Source organism: Brassica rapa, chromosome A08 (assembly GCF_000309985.2).
Source record: "Brassica rapa cultivar Chiifu-401-42 chromosome A08, CAAS_Brap_v3.01, whole genome shotgun sequence".
NCBI classification, from domain to species: domain Eukaryota; kingdom Viridiplantae; phylum Streptophyta; class Magnoliopsida; order Brassicales; family Brassicaceae; genus Brassica; species Brassica rapa.
This window is the reverse complement of record NC_024802.2, coordinates 12,663,316-12,688,530: the sequence shown is the minus strand read 5'-3', so window position 1 is coordinate 12,688,530 and position 25,215 is coordinate 12,663,316. Positions and strand designations below refer to the sequence as shown.

The window sequence follows — 25,215 nt, the reverse complement described above, 5'->3', positions numbered from 1 at the left end:
TATGTACCATCATATAAGTAATCATATAATTAATAGTATTTTATACATATCATCATATAAATAATTACATATATTATATTTTAAAAACTTAATATGAAATATGAAAACCATAATTTGAGTTGGTATTTCAAATTGGGCTTTGTATTATATTTTTCTTATATATATTGACAATATTTTTTTATAATGGTTATTGAAAAATAGTTTAGTAAAAATCCATTTTTGAATATATGTATATTTTTGAATCAATTTTTGATATAAATCAAATTTGAATTATTATTTTGATTTGAAATATGTATATAAAGTTTAAATTTTGTTTTATGGTTAGTTTAGAAAAAAAATTTTTAGGGAATTAGATTGACCCATTTTGGTATATTTTAAAAGTGGCCTAGATAACTTTCAATTTTTTAAAAAAACATAAGCCCATTACTTTTTTTTTTAATACTACTATCCTTGTTTTCAAACAAAAATATTTTTTTTAAAAGACTGCAATCCATGTTTCCAAACACTCCAAATTTTTAAAAGTCCTATTCAAGTCTCCAAACACTCCAATTTTGTACTTGAGTTTTAATTAGATAGATACGGTTAGTTCTGGTCTTTTAAGTACACTACTACTCTAACTTTGGCTTTGTGTTTGATTGTAACTTTGACCCGTTTTGACAATTTTATCATATTCTCCAGAATACCCTTATCTTTATTAGTCTCTAATTACGTAACGACAGTATTTGATTTGGACACTCATTATTACATGATGGTAACGGGTAACGTCAGAAAATAAACGAGGAATGTACATGACTTCTTTTTCTAATAAATGAATTAGTTGTTTGGAAAGTCAAGATTTGATATTTATTATGGTTTTAGGGGGAAATAAATTATTCTTTTTTAAAAGCATAGTGTGTAGTTGGTTTGGGTGTTCAAACTGAAGACGTAACTGAATGGATGTTGTTACCAAAACAGATCTTCAGGCTTCAGGTGTGATGCTCACGTCGTCATGGTTTGTTCTTCTCTCATTGACTAGACTTTTTGTATTTTACTTTATTGATGTTTCATATCATCTGAATATGTATATATTAGTAATTAGTATTTGTGTTTCAAAAAAGTAATTAGTATTTAAAGGTATATATATAGGTAATGGTCAATGAAATTTTAGTTGCACGAGTCAACCATTCAAGTGTGGAGAAAAACATAGGTGGGTTAATTTTAGACCATTAAATTTTAGATTTTCGATAATCTTTTGGGGGTAAGAAATTAATGATTATATCTTAAATACATTTTTTATTAAGCTGTTATTTATTATCTTCGTAATCTGGAGAGACACGAGAATTTTATTTTCATTATTATGTTAGGACATTTGCATTAAAAATGCAAAATACATGTTTTTATCTCTTCAAAATATATGCTTCAATATTCTCTTATACCTTAAATCATTTCAAAAAAAAAAAAATTACTGAAACTAACAACCCTCATATAGTTTTCTTCTCTCATATATCTTGTTTCACCGGATTCACACAATACTACTAGGTGTTTTTCTTACTTGACGTCGACTAATAGGAGACTGTCCAGAACACGAGTACGCACATTATCACAACAAAACAAATCAGTTCCATTGCGACTTGCGAGTACATGTGGTGACGAGTTTATATCACAGCAATTCAAACAAAACCCCAGGAATCAGAACTCGTAGAGATACTTAGCATCGAAGCCTTGTAACTGATATCTAGATGCTATTTTAACTTGGTGCAGAAGCAACCCATTTTGTCCCTTCTGTTTTCTTTTTACGTTTAATAACAAACTCTTTCTACTTTTCATGATTTTCTTATATTTTCTACCTAATATCACTAAATTTTAGACATTTGCCAAATAATTACATATAACTTCTCTACTATTTTGGATTTTCAGGTAAAACATGCATTGCATCAAGTTTGAATCATATATAGGTTTTTATTAGTGAGTTGATTATGTTAATATACTGGTTCAAACTCGCCCCCTCACTTTATGAATTTATGCAATGCATGCATTATATGAAAATCCAAAATAGTAGAGAAGTCATATGTAATTGTCTGGTAAATGTCCAAAATTTAGTGATGTTAGGTGGAAAATATAAGAGCACCATGTTGATTCAGAGATAATGATATTATGAGAACTTTACTTTGGTCCCGCCAAACTTCAATTAGTCAATTTATTGTTACATTTTGGGGAAAGCTTGATGAAGTAAATTTTAAATAGTCAACTTGAAGTGTAGTATGTAAATGAAAATGTAAAAATAAACAAAAGAAAGATGGAATAATTAAACATTACAAGTACTAAGACATCTAACACTACTAAAAGCAGAATACAGAGAGCATACAGCATGCCACGTCAGCTTTTTTATTCAGGCCAATGAGTACATTAGCTTTAGCCACGTCACCATCCACTTCATCTTAGCGTTTTCGTGAGAGAAACAAACCAAAGCGTTCTTCAACTGAACCGTTCTTCCACAATAACTCTAGCCTCCAACAACTAATTCTCATTAAATCCCCTTTCTTTCAATCGAAGACATGGAAGCGTTTTCACTTCCTTTGTTTCTTAGCTTATATAAAATCATATTGATTTCTCTGCTAAATGAGAAACCACGCAAACCCTAGAAATCATTTCCGAAAAATCTACCTGGAGGCTGCAATGGCTCAATTTTTTTCTCACTGGCTTTAGCTGTACCAGAGCTCCATTTCCGCTTAGTACATCTTCTGAAAGCAAGAAACATAACTACAGGGGAGGTTTAATTGGGCTGGAGCTGCTGCTGCTTATGATTGTGAAACAGGTATGAGAACAGTTACCTACAACGATTTAAGTTATATTTTATTGCCAATCTAATCGGAGACTTCTCTTTCTGGTATATAGTGCTTGCAGTCGTCGACATGTTACTCATCGGGTCAAGGGTTTCTTCGATCCAGTCCCATAAACGTGGATTAATTTGTCACCCAAGAAGATTCAGTAACGCTGCTTGGAGTGGGAAGTTCGTCGTAGATTGTTCTTCCTTCTCTTCTGGTATGTATCTCTTGCAATCCAATTTCTCTAAATATATTTGCTTCTCTTATTTTTCAAAACTTTTGAAAGGTGCTTCTTTCTCTGTTTGGAATGTGAAATAGATAACAAAGTTTCCAGCTTTTAAGTGATTATGCTAATGATCATTAAAGAGATCAATGAATCTGTACCCTCAGTTAATAGAAACCTTTCTTACATTATTAACAGATACACTGTTGCTTAGCACTGCTAAAGGGCAAGCAGGAAAGTATACCGCTGTTTACCAGAAGCTCGCTCAGAAACACCCTTCCTTCAGAGACAACACTGATCTTATCGTGGTAATCTCTTTGCAGCTTTGGCTTCCGTTCATACCAGACTATGTCATTTATTTTCTCTGGCATCCTCACTCCTATACCTGCCTTCGGTTTCCTGTTTGACAATGAAGAAGTTAAAGGCCCTGTGATCCAGTATCTCATCAGACCTGAAGAATGTTTAAAGAAATTTCATCCAATTGATCTTGAGAAACTTCAGTTCATTGGAGACTCTCTCAACATTCTGAGACAAGAGGCCGAGGAACATGCTAAGGTATTGGGTTTTGTTGGAGCTCCTTGGACACTGCACCAATTGTACTGAGAGCTCTAATATCTAATATAACCAAAGTCATCACAGAGTACGTTGTGTAAAAAGTTGAGCACGTAGCTCACTGCATTCAAATATTCGATTCATGGGGGTGGACAGTTGACTCCCGAGATGTGGGAGCCTTGGATCAAAGAGGTATAGTTTAAGTACTTTCCATCTTGAGTACTTGGAAAGATTCTCTTTTGGTGTTTTAACGTTTCCTTTTTCTCATTTGGCTTGCCTGATCATTCATGCTGTAAAAGAGAAGATATTCAGACACGCCTATTGTTTTCTACACAAAATGGAAACATGGGTCTTCTTCAGCAGATGTTATTGGACTTGACTGGACTGTAGATATGGCTGATGGAAAGAGGCGACTGGGGAGCAGTGTTAGAGACTTAAGAGTCCATGGAAATGTTGATCCATCTAACCTATTATCTCTGATTCCTGCTTTAACTGAAGAGATTTATAGGTGGATAGTTTACTTTGTTGAGCTGAAGGTAATAGTTCTTTATATTTAATTCAAGAAACTGAAAGAAAATGTCTTTCTATGTCAGAGTAGTGAAGATTACTGGACCTATCTTCACGGCATATACTCAAACCTAGGACACGGTGTCTTGGTAGGGACGCCAGAGGAAGCCCTGGCTCATTTCTTTGAAACTGCGAGGAGCTTGGCTTACTAAACACGTTTCCTTTTTCATGTTCTTCCTAGAGATTTTAGTTCTATGTATAGATTGTATTATACGTACTTATATCAACAAGTATCCACTTAAATTGTTTGTTTCATAGTTTTGTGTATATGAGTCTTAGGTAGATTAAAATTCACATTTAATAATTTAGTGTAATGCAGATGTTATTACCGAATGAAAAACAAAGAGAACATTAAACTTCCGGATAAATCGTAAATTTGTGTTAAATTATATACAAATTTTTAAATTGACAAGAACCAATAAAATGTTATTTTATACAATAATGTTCATTTGAGGTGGTGTACTACGTAGAGATGCCGTAAAAAAAAGAAGTGTACTTCGTAGAGAGGTTTATGCAAAACATTTCCAATATTATGCTATGATTGACATGTCTAAAATGATAATTTTCTTTGTCAGATTTAAACCTAGATTTTGCATTATCTTACATTGAGACGTATGTAATTAAACTACACAATTTCCAGCACATATGGTAGTTAGTTCATCAAAGCATATAATTTTTTAGGCCTGGACATTTCATCCGGACCTGGGCATTTCCAACACAATTACCTTGCTAAGTACATATTGGGTCTTTTTTTTTGACCCACAGATCTCGGCTCGGATCCGGGTCCTACCCGAGACCCGTTCGGGTACCCGAAGTACCCGCAAATAATTGTATATACTAGGTATATTTGGGTGATTGGGTATATTATTGGTATTTCAGATTTTTTTTTAAAGTTTTGGGTTTGGATTTTTGGGTATAATTGTAGGTTTATGGTAAAATTTTAGATTTTTAGAAAATATAATTCGGGTATTCGGGTATGTTTTGGGTTTTTGGGTCTGATTTTAGATAAATTTTTGGGTATTTTTTGCGGTTCTTCGGGTATTTTTAGAGTTTTCGGGTCCAGTTCGGGAATTTCGGGTCTATTTCGGGTCCTAAATCCGACCTGGATCCGAAATATACCCAAACTTTTTGGGTATTTTACGGGTACTAAAATTATAGACCCGAACCAACCCGGACCCGATAAGGCCCAAAAAATTATAGGTACCTATAAGGGTCTAAATTGCTAGGACCCGAAGGATCCGGATCCGACGAGATCCGACCCGAATCCGACCCGAAGACCCGGATGCTAAGGCCTGGAATTTTTTTTAAATTATATAATTTATGAACTAATTTATTTGAGATTTGAATGTATGGTGTTATGTAACTCTTTCTAGGTTTGGACATTTTATATGGTTCTAAAAACTGAATCGAAACCGACCTGAAAATACATGTTCAGTTCAAATCCAAGTCTAGGGTAAAGTATCTATTGAGTATTTTTCGGATCCGTAATCTCGGTTTGAGTTTGGATTCTATCAAGACCCGAATGGGTACCCTAACTACCAGAAATGTTTTGAATATATCATGTATATTTTTCTGTCTCAAAAATATTTTCTGATATCAAGAATATTCTTTTAAGTTCCAGGTTCGGGTTTTCAGGTTTCAAGTAAAATTTTAGATTTTTAGACATATTTTGTGTATTCGGATAAAATATTGACTATAATTAGAAAACATTAAAGTATTGTTATAATAAAATATGTTTTATATAAATTTTTACAATTCTATGTATAAAATGTTTTGGTTCAAAATAATATGTTAATAAATGTTGGATCGGCCATATGTTCATCATAGCCACAAATATGTTGTAAAAGGCTTTTGTGATTTTATTTTTTGTGACTGTTAAAGATAAAAAAATTTGCCGACAAAAAAGTTTATATCTAAACATATCTTTCCATTCGTTATTTGAAAAACAATGCTAATTTTAATATTATAGATAAAAGAGTCTAACAATCTTTTTAAAGTAGATTTTTGGAGATGATTCCCTTTTAATAATATTGATAATGTGCAAGATTTCCGTATAAAGAATGTCACAAACCTATGAACATCCTTATAATTTCCGGACAGTAAAAGAAAGCAGAAAACTGAAAAGTACTTCAACAAAATTCATACCCTGTAAATTTTTATTGCCCTATCATTGACTGATTTCTGAATAAAATCCTCATAAATAAAATCATGTTTGTAAAAAATATTGATCCAAAATATATAGAAAATTAGAAAAGAGAAATAAATTTTAATTTCTATGTATAATATTTTTAATTGTTTGTGTCAATAAATGGATTAACTTAAAAAAAAAAAAATTTTATTTCATCAACAAGAAGAAAAATTACCATAACTTTATATGTCTTTTGGAATTAACATAAGGATATGAGTCGAGTGAAGAAATAAAAAATTTAAATTTGTGGTGTTATCCAATCTTTGGTCGAATATTATGTAAAAAATATTTTAAGTTTAAAATAACTTAAAAATAACAAATTTATAATGTGTAATCCGCGCGTAGCGCGGACGAGGCCCTAGTTGAATTAATGTATTGCCATGTCGCCTTCTTCTTGTCCCTTTCACCTTTTTATCTTCCTCACTTTCTTTAGCTTATCAGGTTTAGCACGTTCAAGTTCTAACACCATTTAATTTGCTGATTCTAGAATCTAGCTTACTGTATTGTTTGTATTTTTGTTTTATTTTTCTGGTTTGGAGATGACAGTATTTGAAAATATCTTCTTCTTCTTTTTTTGTTAAAGGACATGAAGTTATATTATACTGTACAACGTAGCTATGAAGTTTGCTAAAACTAACTAAAAAGTTTGTAGCAACATCCTGTCATAGCAAAGTTCATCGCCAAATTGTATGTATGGTTTTATGAGCATTTGCTAGTGATAAGTTGCTATCTTTTTATGTGTTCAAAAAAGAAGTTGCTATCTTTTCAGTCGCCATTTCTATGGCGCTCATTATTTTAAGTCACCGCCAACCATTGGTCACCATAATTAAACTTTTCCACTTAGAATAAAGTTGGGTTAACATAAATTATAAATTTGCAAATTAGCTACAAAATTAAGAATCATGTCGTAAAATAGTCTTAGTTGTTATCTTAATTTTACTTTCTATAGCGACAATTACCCACTATGACAAAAGAATAAGAAAATTTAATAACAATTATAGATCATTAATTTTTATCTCATCTGCCAAACTTTCTCGACTTTCAATCAAATCTATTTCAAATTCTGGTGACAGACGGCGCGTAAACGCGCGTTCCGACGCCATAGGTAATCTGCTCTCTCTCTCTCCCCCATCTCTCCTTTGTTTTTGCTTCGTTGCGGTCTCCTCTCTCTCTCCATGTTTTGCTCGTGGTTCTGTGTCTGAAAGCATATCCGGTTCATGATCTCTGCTCGCGAAAGGATATCTCCAGTGTGGTCTTGCTAGGTTTTTGGAGTCTCAGCGCGGTGGTTGGTATGGGAGATGTCAGCGAAGTCGACTTTAAGGGGTTGGCAGCCAGTCCTTTAAGCCGCTTGTAGAGTCATCTGTGCGCGGAGTGGGTTTAACGAATCTGGTTGCAGATATGGGTTGTGGTCTCGTACTGCTTTTGATTTGTAGTTGAGTCGCAGCTGTGTGGTTTGGTGTCTCTTCCTCGGCATCTTGGCTGAGCCACATCCTTACACCTTTGCCATGGGTGCTTTGAAGGTCCCATAGTCTCGAAGGTGTGCTTAGCCTAAGGTATTGTTGTGTGTTGTATCTCTCGGTGTTGGCCCGTTGAGTTTTGAGGTGTCGGAGAGTTCGTCTATGGCTTCTCTGAGGTGGTATCTCAAGCTCTCTCTCTCTCTCTCTCTCTCTCTATCTTTCTCTATCGGCGCTTAATTCCAGGTTCATCATCGATACTTGTCACAAGTTATATGGTATTATGCTCATGTTTCCTCTGTTTTGTTGGTTCCAATGTCACCGGTTCCATTGTTAGCGTCTCAGATATAATCACACCTCGGTTCTCAAAGGTGGCGATCTCGTGAAGTTTGTAGTGGCTTCAGGTGGTATGCAGTTCTTCTACTTTCCCTCGGTGATTCCTTGGTGCTACAACACATCCCAGTGTTGTGAGCTCTCAGTTGTTTTCCCATGGTAGTGTTTCCGCTAATACTTTTTGCAGGTCTTAGAGCATGCATGGTTCAAGTTATAGTAGTCCTCTCGTGCCCACCTTTTTGTTACCTTCGTGGTTTGGAGGTGCTTCAGTCCTAAACGGTTTTGGCGTCAGAGGCGACTTATATAGCAGGGATATTGGACTAGTGTCTTCTCGCTCTTTTCTCCTCTAGTTCTGCTAGCGTTTCATCTATGGTGATGGTTATAAGCTTCGTGGCGTTCATTGGAAGCCATCTACTCTTGAAATGACACGGGAACTTCCGATATCCGAGAGAACAAGGAGAACCTCACTTTTCCGTGGTCATCATCGAAGGTTGAGAATGAATACTGATTCCTAGATATCAAAATACAGACTAGTTGAATGTGTCGAGTTTAGTAAATGGACAAAGTTAGTTTTGTAATAGATTAATTTGTGATTTTTTTGTTCAAAGCGGGTTACATCAGATATGATTTACTAATGTTTTCTGGTTGAATAAAATTTATATAATTAAAAAAAATTATAGATCATTACAAGTAGAATTTGTATCGCCTTTTTGAATATAACTACAAAAAGTTAACTACAAAGTTGTCAAGATTGAAGAATTTCTTTAATGATAATGGCATAGATATCCTCCTTATTCTCTGATTTATTTAGGTACCAAACGGTACTAACGTTTCAGCTTTTATAGTTGAATGACTGATTTTTATTGAAAAAAAACTTTCTAAAACCTGCTTTTTTCATGGTACCTTAATTGATGATTTGGCTGAAAATTCAGAGAAAGAAAACGTCAAACTCAGACCAGCACAAAAAGAAGAAGACGTCAATCAATTGTGTAAGATTTTTGTTTTTCCTTTTTTATATTTATAAAGCATAAAACATCATGAAAGTAGGACCTTTAAGCATATTCCCGGAAATTGTAATTGTTGTTCTCATATTCAATTAGGTTCAAATATTCATATGTAATGTAATCTACACAAATTATGTAAGTTCTGGCCAATTATGTATATGCCAATGAATATGTAACTCTCATCTCACTATTTACCCTTTACTTATGCTTTATTTAAACGTAGATGCCAGTTGTGCACCAAAAAAAAAAAAAAAAAAAACGTAGATGCCAGTTATAGATTAGGCCTTATCCATTATTAACGTGTATACTCTAAGACAAATAACAATACTAATTATACTATGATACAACTATTTTATTCCTCTGCTATTTAGTGGGGCTTGGAGCAAAGTTCTGGTCAGTAAGATACATTTAATGTTTTAAATATGGTGTTCATTGGTGGAAGCTGATTCAATTTAGGGTTTATAGAGGAAGCATAAACAAAACACAGAAAGGCTTTGAAAGATGGGCAAAATTCCGCAGGCACTGAATAATTGGGGACGACAGGTCACATGTGCTACACATTTCACTAGTGAAAAAAGGTTCACCATACACATGCTTTTCATTTCATATTTTCACGTAGTATTTCAAATGTGTATTAGTGTATATAATAATGCACAGTCTTAGGTTTACGACGAACAAAATTTTACTCATCCAGATTTTAGCGAGGAAATTGTAATTTTTTTGTTTATCGTTTTCTAATTGAATTTATTAGGAATTGTTAGAAAAGAGTTTTGTTTCTTGCTGGTTCTAGTTATAATGCCATAGTCTTTTTTTTTAAACATTATTTTAATGCAATAGTTAATTAAGATCTAAGTTGATCGAGGCAACAAAAGAAAAGTGGCTGAGCAAACTGAAGATGTATTTTCCGAAGATGTATAACCTTTTTAACATATGAAATACTAGTATTTGTCTTGCGTTTCAAGAACTTCAATGTACTATGATTTCGTGGTGTTACTTTTTTCCAGTCAATATAAACCTTTAATAATGAAAAAGAGAATAGAAAGCATCAAGTGTTGTAAATCAAAAGGGAAACGTTTCTGTGGGTGTGTGAAAATTTTGGGTGGCTTGTTGTGACATTGCAGAAAAAAAAACACTCTCCTAGATTTGACCAAAAAAAAAAAAACACTCTCCTAGATATGCTGCCAATAGTGGACGAGATGTTGTTAGGTAACTTTTACTTGTGTAATAAAAAAATATTTTTACTGTAAAATATCTTGTTTAATACATACAGAAATATTTTAAAAAAATACTGAAGTGGCTAAAGGTTTAACTTGGGATTACCGTGAACAAAGCTAAAAGTTATGTAGAGTTTTATTTTCATTGGACCATGGTGGTTATTCAAGTCTCAATTTGGGAGAGAAACTAAATCCATACCAAAGTTCAAGCTTTACCACTTCTGTCTTTCTTCGGTGATTTAGTAGATTTATATACGAACCTTTAAAAGGACATTGCATCCAGTAACCAAAACTACAACAGTTAACAAAGTAACTAGAAAGGATTTCGTTATAGTATTCTCTGTATACTATATAATAATTTTTACTAAGCTCTTGTGACACATTCATACTTGCATATATTTTTTCCTTATTTTTCTTCTTAATTTGTTGGTGCTTTATTTTAGGGGGGTTATTGGGAGATGAATTTGTGTAGAGTTTGTGAATTTTAAGAGTTGATAGATTTTAAAAGTTATGTGGATTGTGAAAATTTATATACATTGACTTATGAAATTTGATCATAACTTTTTTGGATTAGTATAGTTTTTCATGAATTTGTATTACCTATTTTCTATCATTCTTTTTGTAAAGTAAATATATAATTTATTTATTTTCTAAATCATATAGCATTATTTTTTTTATCTTTTCTTTCAAATTAAAAAGAAAATAATAGTGATACATAAAAAATTGGACAGTTTTTCTTAAATAACCATTTGAATGTTTTTTGTCACAAAAAAGAGCATTCAAAGAGAAAAATGACCAAAAAAATTTCATAAAAAAAAAGACAAAAGACGATTTTACCCATTGCTTTATATATATATATATATATATATATATATATATATATATATATATATATATATATAAGTAATAAAGTATTAAAAATTAAGAATAAATAAGTTTCTTTTATAATATCGAATTATATGTTTTCAAATTAATATTTTTATAATTTTGGATTTTTTTCAAAATATTTTCTAAACTCCGATTTGTTCGCGTAACCCAAGATATGGCTCTCAATTTTTTTTTTTGAAATTCAAAATTTTTTTGAAATTATTTTAAAAATTTTATTTTAAAATTATTAATATTTATAAATGTAACTATTAATATTTATATTCAAAATGATAATTATATATTCTAAATTGTAAAAGTATATAAATGTAATAGTATATATAAATATTTATAGTTTTGGACATATAATTTGGATTTAAGATGCAACTAGGTTAAGATCCGCGCCTTGCGCGGGATGAACATTATATATATAAATTATTTTATATATTATATGTTTATAACATATTATGAAATAATAAATATATATTGAATAATTAGAAAGTTATTATCTACTACTTATATAACTAAATTGGTGTGAACATATAAATAAATTTTATAAATCGAGGAAATATTTTTTCTATTTGATATGATATATAATTAAATTTAAATGATAGTAACATATATATGTTATATTTTAATATTAATATTTATTAGATGATGCTTTTTGCTCATATTTTTATTATTATTTGTATTTGTTATAGCAAAAAGTATAAATTAGTGATAACAAAATTTTCACTGTGGAATTAATGGTTTAAGTAATTTATAATATTTTAAAAAATTAAGTTGTCAATATTTTTTCAAATTTTTTATCAAAACAATGTTCAAAGTAAATTTCAAAATTAAGATATTTATGTATTTTTATATGGCATATAGTTTAAGATACATATATTTATATATCTTTTATTTTTGATACTTATTAAATGAGACTTTCAACTTATATTATTTTTTAATTACTTGTATCATGTCATAAAAAAAGTTTTAAATCATAGATCACAAAATTTGAATGTGAAACTTTTAACAGTTTTAGTAATTTATACTCGTTTTAAAAATTCAAAATATAATATATAAATATTTTTTTTTAATTTTTATTATATGGTTACTATGATTGTTTAATTTATTTTAATAGCTTAAAATTAAACAAATATAATTATAATACACACTTATTTTTATCAAATATTTATTATTCAAAATCATTAATGGTCATATATACTTTAGCCACATTAGACAATTCCGTAATCTTATTTAAGGAAATAATGAAGCACATTAATAACGTATTTCTTGTGGTTTAATAAAAAGCTTATTATATATTTAGATGGACCAACCTATTTCTCTAAGGATTCTAAGAATCATTCTAGTGATGACACGTGGCTACAAAAAAATGTTGCAATGCTTCTCAAATAATATATAGGGGATAGATATTTGGTAAGAATAATAATTTTGTTTTCTAGTTTTTTATCACATGAATTTTGAAAATCACAAGATTACATATGTTTGAATGAGAACCCCTATGAAACCTTTCATTAAAGATGATCTTAGACACTGACTTTTATTTATTATTTACCATTCCTTTTGAAAATAGACAAATAGTTATCTCACTTGGTCACTTTAGCCAAAATAAGAACCAATGAAGTAGTAGACTTGAAGATGAAGAAAAATATACCAAGTTCACAGCCCTAACTTGTAACAAAAGCTTAACAGTAACATACGTACAGAGATGATGGTTCACAGAAATCTCATTTTCTTTTTTCACCTGCTGGTTTCACCTCAAGGGAACAAAGAATATGTATGGTAAGCTACATATATTACAATAATTCTCTTTAATTACAAGAAAAAGTACAATAACTTATGGAAAAACAAAGCACCGATGAAGCTCACAGTGACACATTATGGATGCAAGTGCAGTTTATAAATAGCGTTGAGACACTACAAGGTCGTCAGAACTCAGAAGTAGATGTCTGATTGTTTGGATTGTGCCTTAAGATCCTTTAGTTTCTTCAATATGTTACTGAAGTAATCTTGCAAGTACTTCTCTAGAGTCACCAAATCCTTTTGATCCACACCTAGTAGACTATTAGTCTCGGTCATCGGAACAGAGAAGACTGTGTCACTCGACAGAACCTAAGCCACATAAATGTTAAAAGCAATGATTGTTCAGTTGAAATGAAAACTAGTATGAAAAAAAAAGCATCATTTATCATGTGAAAAAGCCAGGTTTACCTCTGTGAAGGCCAATCTATCTGCAACATCGTTTGTCCACTGAAAAAACCGAGTTAATTGACGTGTGACTCTCAATACAGAAACTGGAACCGTTGTGACATTTGCATCTTGCCCAGCAAGTCTCTCACATAATGTTATTACCTGACATGTTAGTTATGCTTTCAGTAACATTTCTCTGTTATCCATTTCATTACACAATAACTACTAATATAATCTGGGGCTTACTTCTTGAGTTGTCCATGCACGAGGGCCAGCGAACGTTAGAAGCTTTCCGTTGACTTTCTCGTTGCGTAAAGCAATAAGTGTCAGCCTAGCAATATCCTGTTATAGCCCATGAGGAACCTGTTACATCATTTTGTGTGCTACACGAAGGAAATGAACTACATCTACATTGTTTAATTTTACCTGTGTGTCCATGTAAGCCACACGCGTTGGTGCATCTGTTCCCCACACAGATTTTTCCTCCAGAATGGGGACTGCATATTGACCGATTAGACCCTTCATCGATCAGGCAAGAATTAGTGTTGTTAACAAAAGCGAATCAAGTAAAAAGCAAGAACACTTAGAGAGAAAAACATTGAGGACCTGAGGTAGGTACCTATTTTAAGATTTGTATATTGACTATGTGAATGAATAATTTACAACACTTAAATCCATATTTCTACAACGTTAAAACTCGATACTCTTTTTTCTAAAACATCATTGTCAACAAATGTGTACTTTTATTGGTGTAATAAGATTTAAATCAGTTTTAAAAATCAACAATTAGCTATAAACAACATTCAATGTTGAAACTTATGTACTTAATCTCTCATCAAGCAATACAAGTGAATGAGGATAGCTAAATGCATTGTAAAATTAAAAGAGATGAGGGCTTTACTTGCATGAAACCGCATAACCGGATTGTAATGTGGTTTAAACCGGATTCTTGAAGGAATTTCTCGGTACAATACTTAATCTCCATGAGAGGAACCTCGGGGTGCTTATCGCAATTATGGATTGAGTAGAAGACGTACTTCTGAATCCCCATAGCCTTTGCACATTGTATAAGAGCCACTTTCCCTTCCCAATCTACCTAAACCGAACACAAACCAAGCAAAAGACATGAGACTAACTCTTTAGTCTTTAAACACACAAACCAAACATTGAAGCTTACTGTCTTGATGGGTTCTTCAGGACGTCCCGTGGCACAATCTATTACAGTATGGACTCCGACCAAAGTTGCCGGAATTGTCTCCGGTTTACTAAGATCCGCCTGGTCCAAAACAAAACCCGGTTTAGTTATTTTTTCTGAGATAAAGTCAAAGACTTGCAATGTGAATTACGTACATTGACGACGGTGGCGCCCCAATCACGGAGGAAGTCGGCGGGAGCTGGTCTTGGTCGGACTAAACACCTGACGTCATACCCTTCGTCTAAAGCTCTCCGGACGATTTGTCTTCCCAAGGTTCCGGTGGCACCGACGACCAAGATGCTCGTAGGTCGGACTGGAGTCCCCGGAGCAAGGTTAACCGCTGCAGCACTGCATGTAACCGGCACTACCGTCGATGGTTTCCGGTTAAGGGGTGAGGAAGATGGGAGGTTGGGAAATGAATTGTCCGGTGTGAGAGATCGCCGCCACGAGAGGCTAACGCAGGGAGCGGCGGAGGAAGAGGAGTTATGGTGGTTGAGAGTGCCACGTGTAACGAGCTGAGCGGGGAGTCTGAGAGAAGCCATCGTGAATTGGAGAGGAGAGAGAGAGAGAGAGGTGAGGGAGACAGAGAGATAGAGAGAACACAATTGATTCGAGTTAGGCCACGTCAACTTGTCTTCAAACTGGATTGGGTTTCGTTTGTTGCCACCAAATTTTAATAAAACTAGTTTTTAATTTACTAAAGCAATTTTCAGGTTTTATATTTCTAAAAACAAGTTTATCTAATTAAATTTTTACAGTATTAAAATTTAGAAAACTTTGGGCTTTTCTTTTACGAACAATGTTATTTTTAAAAATAAAAAATGCATGTCCAATATTTTACGTTTCACTATACAATTAATAACGAATATTAGTAAGGTGGATTAGATGTTTTTAAAAGAATCATTACAAAAGTATTTATAACCGGGTGTTTTGCTCGTAAATACAGACATAATCATAATAAAAATACATATTATTATATCTATTATTAATTCAATTGCCAATATTAAGTTTTTATAATTAAAAATATTATTGTTTTGATAACAAAAAAATCTATATTATCTTTTGACTGTGTAATAAATTCATTATCTATACTATACTAAAAGTTCTAAAACTAGAGCAAAGAAGGCATCCACGTCAGCCAGTTAATTGTGGCCAATAACAAGGAGACAACTGTCAAAAAAAACCAACTCACTCATATTATTTGTTAAAGTTACACTACCGATGGAGACAAAAATGATCCGCGGAAACCCATTTATTCACATGAATTTATATTACAGTCCACATTAAAAGCCCAAAACTGGTAAATTTAACTCATCTCCTCATTCTCAATCTCACGTTCCATCTTCCTTATCCTGAAATCAAACCTTAATAGCATGAAATCTCTTAAGCATCAATAAATATGTAAACACTAATAGCCAGACAATTTAATTTCGAATGGAATAGGATGTGTAACGTCTCCCTCCATTACTAACTGCCATCAAAGATTTACAGAACTTATGACATCCAAACTCTTCACCTCCCATCAAACTCGAGCTACATATACTCACATGAATGGGAAAACTTTTCTCTTCCCAAATCCCCTTACAAATAACCAATCGTACACACCGCTTCAACGGATACGAACCATGAGATTTACAGTGACACCGGTCCGGCGAAATCAAACACCAAAACCCAGCCGAAATACACCACCAATTTACATGGAGACGATTCGGTGAAATTGACTACCAATGTGATGGCAAAATGGACCACTGATTTAATGGAAAAAATCGCTCTGCAAATCACAGCTCCGGCGAAAGTGGTGCCGAATTCACGGGCTGTTTTGTCCTCCAAAGCGAATAAAGCTCTGAAGAACGTAGAGATGATTTCTGCTTGGCTGCTAGCTGTTATAGATTGAACTGGTCAGCTGATTTTTATTTTTTTTTTTGTATTTTTATCCGTCATGTTCACTTACCTCCACTGTTACCAAATCTTTTTAGCTTCTTTTGGATTTTTACTTGAATCTCTTTTTTTTGTCTTTCTTAATCTTGAAATTCATAGTTCTTATTTTGCTAATCCATTTGTAGAATAGAGATGTATAACAAACCATTGTCATACCTGAATTTCTCTAATTTCTAGGCACGAAATCTTGCAGATTTATAGCTAACCACTTACTTTTCTGAGTTTCCTGCCAAGGTCTGAATGAAGATAGGGAGATGAAATGACCAGACAAGAAAACTCATTTGTCCACCTTCCACTGAATGGATGCATCATACAAGAGAGGATTCTCCTATCCTCAAAGATTCCCGAGACAGTGTTGTATCCTAAGGGATTTTTGTTTTACTTTTGTTGCCTTCTCCACCATGAGCTCATGCAGGGTTCAAGAGTCCAAAATTACAATCAGGTTGGTGATTCATAAGAAGCTAACAACTTTTCTTTGATTACTATTAGATTTTTGTCTTTCCTATACGTTTGTCAACATATCCGTATGAATATCAGTTTCTCAAAAGATTCATGTGTAACAGAACAAAACAACAGTAATTTTCTCCCAACTTTGTGTATAAGAAATATCTTGACGTTCGTTCTTTGGGTTCTGCAGTTATTTAGTGACTATGATTCTCTATTACGGATTATTATATGCGTACATTTAGTTTATGTTGTAGTATTGTAAGTACTTTCAGGCTTAACATAAGCATGTTATTATTTTTAAAAACATAATACAAGCTGTTTACGATTTTAAAATACATAAATCCATGCTTTTTGCTATTTATTTCATGTTAGAATTCTTTGTTTTAGTTTGAAATACACAAGAGATTCTCGCCTTTCTAGCAGCCAAGTATGAAACTCCAGATCATTTCCCGCAAGAGTTGTTAAGACCGCTTGAATATTTTTAAAAGGACTTAAAGGAAAAAAATAAGAATTGATGCGAACAAATAAAAAGGATTGTAAGAAAATAAATATGACTTAGGGGCGACTGGTTTTCCCGCTACCACCAGCAAACGCAGCTTTTGCGGTTGGTAGCGGTTGTCGCCGGTTTGCAACAATCACTCAAATCGCTCTAAACCGCTTCAAACCGCTCCGAATCTCATAAATTCAAAAGCTGGCTCCAGCTAGCGTTTGCGGTTGCGGGCGGATGCGGGAGGATACAATTTTTTCTTTTTTTTTAAAACAATATATATACAAAAGTAAAAATATTTTATAAAAATGTAAAATTGAAATTATGAAAATATTAAAATATATCTATTATATTTTAATTAATATTATAAAATTTTATAATAAAAACAATTTTAATAAATTTTCAAAAATTAAAATTATAACTTTCTTAATAAAAATTTTATATTTATTATAATTTTATGATTTTTTATATTTTTATAATTATATTAAATGTAAATATTGTTAATTTATTATTTGTCTGTTACAGCATTTGGTAGTTAACCAGTCATAAGTCACCCGCAAACGCATCAATTTTTAACCGCAGTACCAGTCGTACAAATCTCTTAAAACCGCTAGAAACCGCAACCGCCCGCATCCACAAACTCCCGCAACCGCAACCGCAACCGCAACCGTTGCGTTTGAACCAGTCAGACCCTTAATAGGGAATATGATGGTGTTGGGGATGTGGGTAAAGCAGTTGAAGAAAAAAAATACAAATTGGTCGATGAGAGCCCCTCAATACTTAAATGACGTTGATGGCCAATATCTGAGAATAATTGTAAATAGCTCTGTTAGCCAATGTAAATGCCCCCTTCACGAGAATTTTTCTAACTGTTATTGTTTGTTGATAAATCAATGACTAATAGCTTAAATATTTTTTTTTAGCCTTATATTTTTTTCAGAGCTGGCTATGGAGAGAGTATATATTATGCAAGAAAAAGGCGAAGATGATTGACACCAACAGTGTGAGCTCACCCATAATCAAGTTGGAAATGTATAATATAGCTGATAGGAACTCATTTTTCACTCAATGTGAGATGAAGATGACCAAGTTTCACAATAGTTTGGATGACTATAAAGTTAGGTGATCAAAAGAAAATGAATGCATCATAGTGAAAAGTGTCTAGATCTAAGGACGTAGAGGAAAAAAAGAGAGGGAAAGAAGTATGAGAAATAATGAAGCAAACAATTAAATTCTTTTGCGTTGATAGTTTTAGATATGGGGACCAACTATTAGTGAAATAAATGTTGATCAAAAGAATACAAACATGGATATAATTCTTCTATTAAAAAAAAAGCAGCTTTTGTTTCTCCATGCTCCATAACAAATTGTGAGATATTAAAAACATGTAAGGACATCATAGTGAAAGTTAGGAAGTTTAATAGATATCCCAAAGAGTAACACATACTACAGTTTTATCATCATCAATTTGTTTAACAGAAATAAATGGTTCAATATCTTATCAGCACAATAGACTCGAGATCGGGGAGGAGGTGAACAGTCCAAATATTAATAATCTATAATATAAAACTGAGTACACAAACCATTAAAAGTGTACACATAATGTTTAAAAGACCAATATACTATTTTAATTTTATATTTTTTAAAGTGTCAAAAGTTTATAAACATATATTTCTTTTAAATAGGATAAAATAATAAGGAAGCTAAATTAACAAAAGAAAACATGAGAATTTGATTGAAAATACAATAAGTTGAATATCAATTTTCAAAAATAAGCTAATCAAAAATATACTAAAATTTGGGTTTAGTGATTATTTCTTAGGATTTAGTATTTAAGGGTGACTTGGGTTTATAAACTTCTATAATTAATTCTTAATTACTTATAAATATGTATATAGCAAATCTTTGTAACATTAGCATAAATATTAACCAACAAAAAGAGTAATTTACTTTATAGAATGTAAGCTTTTCCAGCAATTAAAAAAATATATATTTTAAAGTTTATGATATATGGTATTGAAAATATTCCAAAAGACTAAATATTTGGAAATAAAATGAAAATTAATATAAAATAAAATAAATTAACAGAAGAAAAATATTTTAGATAAAATAGCTTAATATCTGTAAAAGAATATTTGAAACACTAACATAGAAATTAAATAACAATAATAAAGTTTAAAGAATTCAAGCCTTTCAAATAATTAAAGCTATATAAAATTTTAAGATCCGGAGATTCCCGAATAGGTTAACTTTTTGAATTTCTGCTGAATCCATGGGCATGCAAGAGACAACATGGAACGATAATTTTAAATTTTTTGGCTAGATACAATTGAAATTATTCAAAAAAATCTAGAATATAAAATTGATTTGAGGCTATAAGCATTTAATGGTGTCTATATATGATTTAAAATAACCAATTAAAAACAAACTAAATTTCTTAAAATAAAATTAATTGAATTTAGAGTTTAGAGTTTAGTATTTAGGGGTGGGGTTGGATTTATAATTTTTTTATAAATAATTCTTAAATATTTAATTTCTTATTATCTAACAAAAAAACTATTTAATGTCCATTACTTTTTATAAAATATTATTGTGATATTGAATTAAAATTAAAGTTTTATATTTATTCATATTTAAAAAATAAATAAAAACATGTATGTACAAAAGTGAACAATAAATTATAAAAATCAATATCCGTTAGGAGTCTTTGCAGAAAAATCAAAACTAAACAAAAACAACAATTAGTTACCCACAAATTGACAGACTTTAAATATATTTGAAATCATAAAATAATTAAATCTAGCATTTAAATAAAAACTTGATCAATGTAAAAATGAAAATAGTGGTCAAAAATAACTTGGAAAAAAATTAAGCAACATATAAAAAAACTGAATTTAATAGCTGTATCAATTCCTTAAAACCCAAGTTGAAGAAAATTAATTAATTACACATAATATCTATCAAAAATATACACTCCCTATAAATAACCACAGCCAAAACACAAAAATAATAAATAGCACACCACTCTATAGATTATTTCAACATCATTCACTCATAAACTTTATAAAATATAACATTATGTAACAAAACACCAAAATTTGAAAAAATAACACGGATCAAACATAAAATATAACCTATAAAAATGAACTACTTTAAATAGAAAAACACCAAATTATGAATACTGCATGCAACCACACTTTAAAAAATATCACATAGCAATTGATAAAAAAATATATAAAACAACATTTTGTTTTAATAAATAGAAAATATCCAAAAGTTATTAATATACCTTTAATAAGAAACGACAGTTAATCAACCAATTACTATTTTGTCTTAAAAATATGTTAAATTTTTAAACGAAAATATGGTATCAGAAAATCAAGCAATCATAAGTTGACATTTCAAAATAATAAATAAAAATTAAAAAATATAACAAAAATGAATTAGATATTATATGATGACAAAAAAGAATTAAATATTACATTAATATAATTTATAATGTATTTTATATACTTCTAATTCATTTCACTTTACAAATTCTTAAATCTGATTTACTAAATTCAATATTACACAATCAAACATATTAAAAATCGTTGTAGATATTCCATAGTTAAAAAATTGATATTTCACATTAACAACTTAATCTATAATATTATTTTTAGTGCATTATTTGAGAATTGTGTTCTTCCTATTCATTTATTTATGATATAATTTATATATTTTTCAATTACGATGATCTAAACTGCCTACAAAAATGACACAAAATTTTCAAATTAGTTATAAAATTTTAAAAATATAATATAGTATAATATTCAATAAATCACATGCACATAAAATGATAAATTTTAAAAATAAATAAACCGCGCGTAGCGCGGTTAGAATCTCTAGTATAAGTAATATGTTATTATTAAGTATCTATAAAATAAATTTATTTACAATAAAAGTATTAACGATATTAACCAATATAATTTTTAAATGAAAGCTCGAAACAAAATCAGGGAAATTTCATATTTATCACTTTTTTGGTATCCACCACTGAATAGATAATTTCAAAAATATTTTTTTCATTAAGTGGTAAAAGACTCTTATACTTTTATTCTCTCTATATAATAAATAATTTTTTATTTTATTTAATGTTTCGAATTATGCTTTTTTTAAATTTGAACTTTTTTTATAAATATTCTTTTTTGATTTTTTTTGTCGAATTTTTTTTTCAAATTTTTTTTTTCAAATCAAAATTATTTTTGAAACTATTTTTTTTCAAATTTTTAATATTTTTTCAAGAATTTATTTATATCTATATTATTAAAAAGGAAGCAATCTTTAAAAATCTACTTATAAAAGGTTGTTGGATCCTTTCATTAAAATGCTATATTTTATATCACATAATACGTTTAATATTTGTGCGGTTGTGCCAAACTAAAAGATTTTGTGACCAGATTTTGTGCTTATTAACATAAAATAATGAGAGTAGCATTTATTTTCAAATACCAGAAAGATAGTGTTTATATATAGTTTTTATTGTCAGCTATGATGATCATTTATCCGACCCATATAAAGGTTGATTTACAACAGTTATTAAGATATTATATGAACCAAATTTTTTTATACACATAATGTAAATTTTTTATGTAAAACATAATGTATAGAAGCATGACAATACTTTAAAGTTTTTTAATTATATTTAAAATTTTATGCGTATACACGAAATATGTTTCTAAAAATCTAACATTTTATTTGAAATCTGAAACATTAACCGAAAACCGAACCTGAAACACAAAAGAATAATCATGATACCGAAGACATATTCGAAACAGAAAAATATATTTAATATACACAAAACATTTTAGATACTCAGGATACCGGTTCAGATCTCTGTAGAATCCAAACCTAAACCGACACTATGGGTCTGAAATATACCCAATATATACTTTGCCGTAGATTTGGATCTAAACCGAACATGTATATTCGGATCGGTTTTTATTCGAACCAGACAAAATGTTTGGACCTAAGAGAGAGTTACATAACAATATACATACAAAATTTTAAATAAATTAATTCATAAATCATATAATTTTATAAAATTATATGTTTTGATATAATTCAATATTGTAACATAATAACATACAACAATCATTAACATTATTAAACTTTTTATTGTAAAAAACCCCGCGGTTTTAAAGCGCATGTCAAAATCTAGTATTTATTCGAATACTAAATTTCACATTCCAAAAAACCTATCACACTGTTCAACTCTAAACCATAAGCCTAAATTAGTTAATCCTAGTGTTATAAATATCTACTTTTGAGACCAGAGTGCAAATAGAGAGTTATGATTGACTAGTGGCTTAGTGCAAAGTTTCTCAAGTGATGGTTATGCTTTGAAAAGAAGTAAGAACTGAAAACTAACAGGTTTTGTTTGAACATTTGGCACTAATATATCACCAAGCTTTCATTCAAGCTGAATTATTTGGAAATTGCAAAATCTGATTGAAAGTTTCGACGATTTTACGCCTAAAAGAATTGTATGAAACTGAAGAGGTACAAAACCAGACACCGTGGATCATACCCATATAATTTTGTCAACACAAAAACTTGATGATTTATGCAGAGAGAGAGAGAGAGATAGATTAAGTGTTTTGTCACAAGTCACTCCAACTTTGCAATGACTGCGTCAACGACCTCTTGAGTAGTGCTTTGTCCACCAAGATCTTTAGTCCGGCACTTTCCTTCAGAGATCACTTTCTTCACTGCTGTTTCGAGCCGGTCAGCAAATGAAGGAAACTGAAGATGTCTAAGCATCATGGCTGATGAGAGAAGCAACGCCACTGGGTTTGCTTTGTTTTCCCTTACTATCGAGTCTTTCCCGACATTTCCTGCTGATGCACCTTGCTCAAACACCGCATGGTCAGCCCCCACGTTTCCTGTTCATATTACACAAGTCTCAGAACTTTTCCAGTACTGTATCTAGAGAGGGTTAATGAGAGTATATTGAACATGCTAATTTTACCTCCAGGCATGACTCCGGTGCCTCCAGCAATACCAGCGGCAGTGTTTGCAACTAAATTACCATAGAGATTGGGTGTTACCTGCAAAACATTTAATTTCAAGAAAAGAAAAACAAGGCAATAATATGATTTGTTATAATGAATTTTCAAGATATTTGAACATACCATGACGTCAAACTGCTCTGGCTTGGCTACAAGTTGCATGCAGCAGTTATCGACAATAATCTCATTGTAAGTGATCCCTGGATACTTTTTAGCAACCTCACGACAAGACTCCAAGAACAAACCATCAGCAAGCTTCATGATGTTAGCCTTGTGCACCGCCGTCACTTTCTTCCTGTTGTTCAGGTAAGCATACTCAAAAGCATACTTCGCTATACGCTCCGAACAGAACTTCGTGATCACCTAAACAGAGACAACAATCACCGCATCAGATCCAAGAAAAAAGCCTAACTCCATCACATCCACCAAAACCAAATCAAGTCTTCTTATTGATATCACCCTAAAGAAAATGCCAAACCATTCTTCCTTAGCTAAGATTCCATAGATTCAAGGCTGCTTCCATGTCACACTAAAACCCATAGCATTAAAGGTAGAAAGTATAGCACTCCGATCATCCACGGCTAATGGAGCTCCCACTCGGTCGGTGCCAAATAGATTCTATTAAACCTTTTCACTATATACAACAAACCGGGATGTTACAGAAAGATCCAAACTTTATATGACCTGAAGACTCTCCACAACATCATAAGCTAAGATTCCATAGATTCAAGACTGCTTCCACGTCACACTAAAACCCATAACATAAAAGGCATAAAGATCCAAACTTTATATAACCTTAAGACTCTCCACAACATCCTAAGCTAAGATTCCATAGATTCAAGACTGCTTCCACGTCACACTAAAACCCATAACATAAAAGGCATAAAGATCGAAACTTTATATGACCTTAAGACATCCTAAGCCAAGATTCCACAAATTTCAAATCAGGGCAGCTTCAAAATCGAAACTTTACATAACCAAACCAACCTTAAGACTCTCAACAACACCAGGAACAACCTCATGCTCAAGCCCAGCATACTCGCCTTCAGTATTCTCCCTAATCACAACGATATCAACATTCTCATGCCTGGTGGGCAACCCGGGCAAGTTGAAGCAGTTGACAAGCGAGGCAAAGAGGTCAAGCTCCTTCCTCAGCTGCACGTTGAGCGAGCTCACGCCGCCGCCCACGGGGGTCTTGAGCCCGCCTTTCAAGCACACCTTGTTCTTCCGTATCGACTCCATCACCTCCGCCGGCACGCGGCTCATCTCCCCCTGCACGTCGTACTTCTCGAAGTAGATCGGCGCGTGCATCGCTTCCATCACCTGCTCCACGGCGTTCGTCACCAGAGGGCCGATCCCGTCGCCGGGGATTAGAGTCACCGCGCGTGGCGCTCCGTCGCCGGGTCGGGGCATGTAGGTTACGGATCGGGTCTGGGTTCTTGAATTGGCGAGGTGTTTCAGGAGGGTTAGTGATCGGCGAGACATGTTTTCGTTGAATCTGACAAAGTTTGATCGAAAGGGAAGATGATGATGATGGCCTTTGAGAGCTGAGGAGGCAGACGAAATGTGTTTTCTTATTAATTTATGATATTTACACAATTGCCCCTTTATTATGTTACCATAAATAGATTTGATACTTTCTTATCGGCAATATCATCATTTCAGATATTTATGCAGCTACTCCCAAATTGTTTTGTTT

General features: G+C 31.9%; 2 protein-coding genes, 1 long non-coding RNA gene and 1 pseudogene across 3 annotated transcripts; 2 read left to right on the top strand and 2 right to left on the bottom strand.

Annotated features, from left to right (window-relative positions):
• The first annotated feature begins 400 nt into the window (after positions 1–400).
• On the top strand, positions 401–11,195 carry LOC117127258 (annotated as a pseudogene).
• Positions 11,196–12,918: 1,723 nt separating this feature from the next.
• On the bottom strand, positions 12,919–15,228 carry LOC103834293 (protein HIGH CHLOROPHYLL FLUORESCENCE PHENOTYPE 244, chloroplastic). Its single transcript, XM_009110371.3, has 7 exons — positions 14,750–15,228; positions 14,577–14,675; positions 14,301–14,495; positions 13,826–13,918; positions 13,646–13,741; positions 13,421–13,561; positions 12,919–13,321 (listed from the first exon to the last, which is right to left on the bottom strand). Exons 1-7 carry the CDS (start codon positions 15,134–15,136, stop codon positions 13,145–13,147), a joined length of 1,188 nt encoding a protein of 395 aa, XP_009108619.1. The 5' UTR covers positions 15,137–15,228; the 3' UTR covers positions 12,919–13,144.
• Positions 15,229–15,466: 238 nt separating this feature from the next.
• On the top strand, positions 15,467–17,150 carry LOC117127266. The gene is made up of 2 exons (XR_004450190.1): positions 15,467–16,492; positions 16,767–17,150. It is a non-coding gene; the product is annotated as an uncharacterized LOC117127266 (long non-coding RNA).
• A 5,742-nt stretch (positions 17,151–22,892) lies between these two features.
• On the bottom strand, positions 22,893–25,114 carry LOC103834292 (isocitrate dehydrogenase [NAD] regulatory subunit 1, mitochondrial). The gene is made up of 4 exons (XM_009110370.3): positions 24,504–25,114; positions 23,640–23,879; positions 23,477–23,555; positions 22,893–23,390 (listed from the first exon to the last, which is right to left on the bottom strand). Exons 1-4 carry the CDS (start codon positions 24,999–25,001, stop codon positions 23,116–23,118), a joined length of 1,092 nt encoding a protein of 363 aa, XP_009108618.1. The 5' UTR covers positions 25,002–25,114; the 3' UTR covers positions 22,893–23,115.
• Positions 25,115–25,215: the final 101 nt, after the last annotated feature.

Excerpts from the sequence above, each read along its gene's own strand:
- LOC103834292 (XM_009110370.3), bottom strand. The coding sequence starts at position 25,001 with ATGTCTCGCCGATCACTAACCCTCCTGAAACACCTCGCCAATTCAAGA. Across the intron at positions 23,880-24,503 it reads GTGTTGTTGAGAGTCTTAAG|GTGATCACGAAGTTCTGTTC; the intron begins GTTGGTTTGGTT and ends GTCTCTGTTTAG. Across the intron at positions 23,391-23,476 it reads CACCGGAGTCATGCCTGGAG|GAAACGTGGGGGCTGACCAT; the intron begins GTAAAATTAGCA and ends TAATATGAACAG.
- LOC103834293 (XM_009110371.3), bottom strand. The coding sequence starts at position 15,136 with ATGGCTTCTCTCAGACTCCCCGCTCAGCTCGTTACACGTGGCACTCTC. Across the intron at positions 14,496-14,576 it reads CTGAAGAACCCATCAAGACA|GTAGATTGGGAAGGGAAAGT; the intron begins GTAAGCTTCAAT and ends TGTTCGGTTTAG. Across the intron at positions 13,919-14,300 it reads GGTTATGCGGTTTCATGCAA|GGTCTAATCGGTCAATATGC; the intron begins GTAAAGCCCTCA and ends TGATCGATGAAG.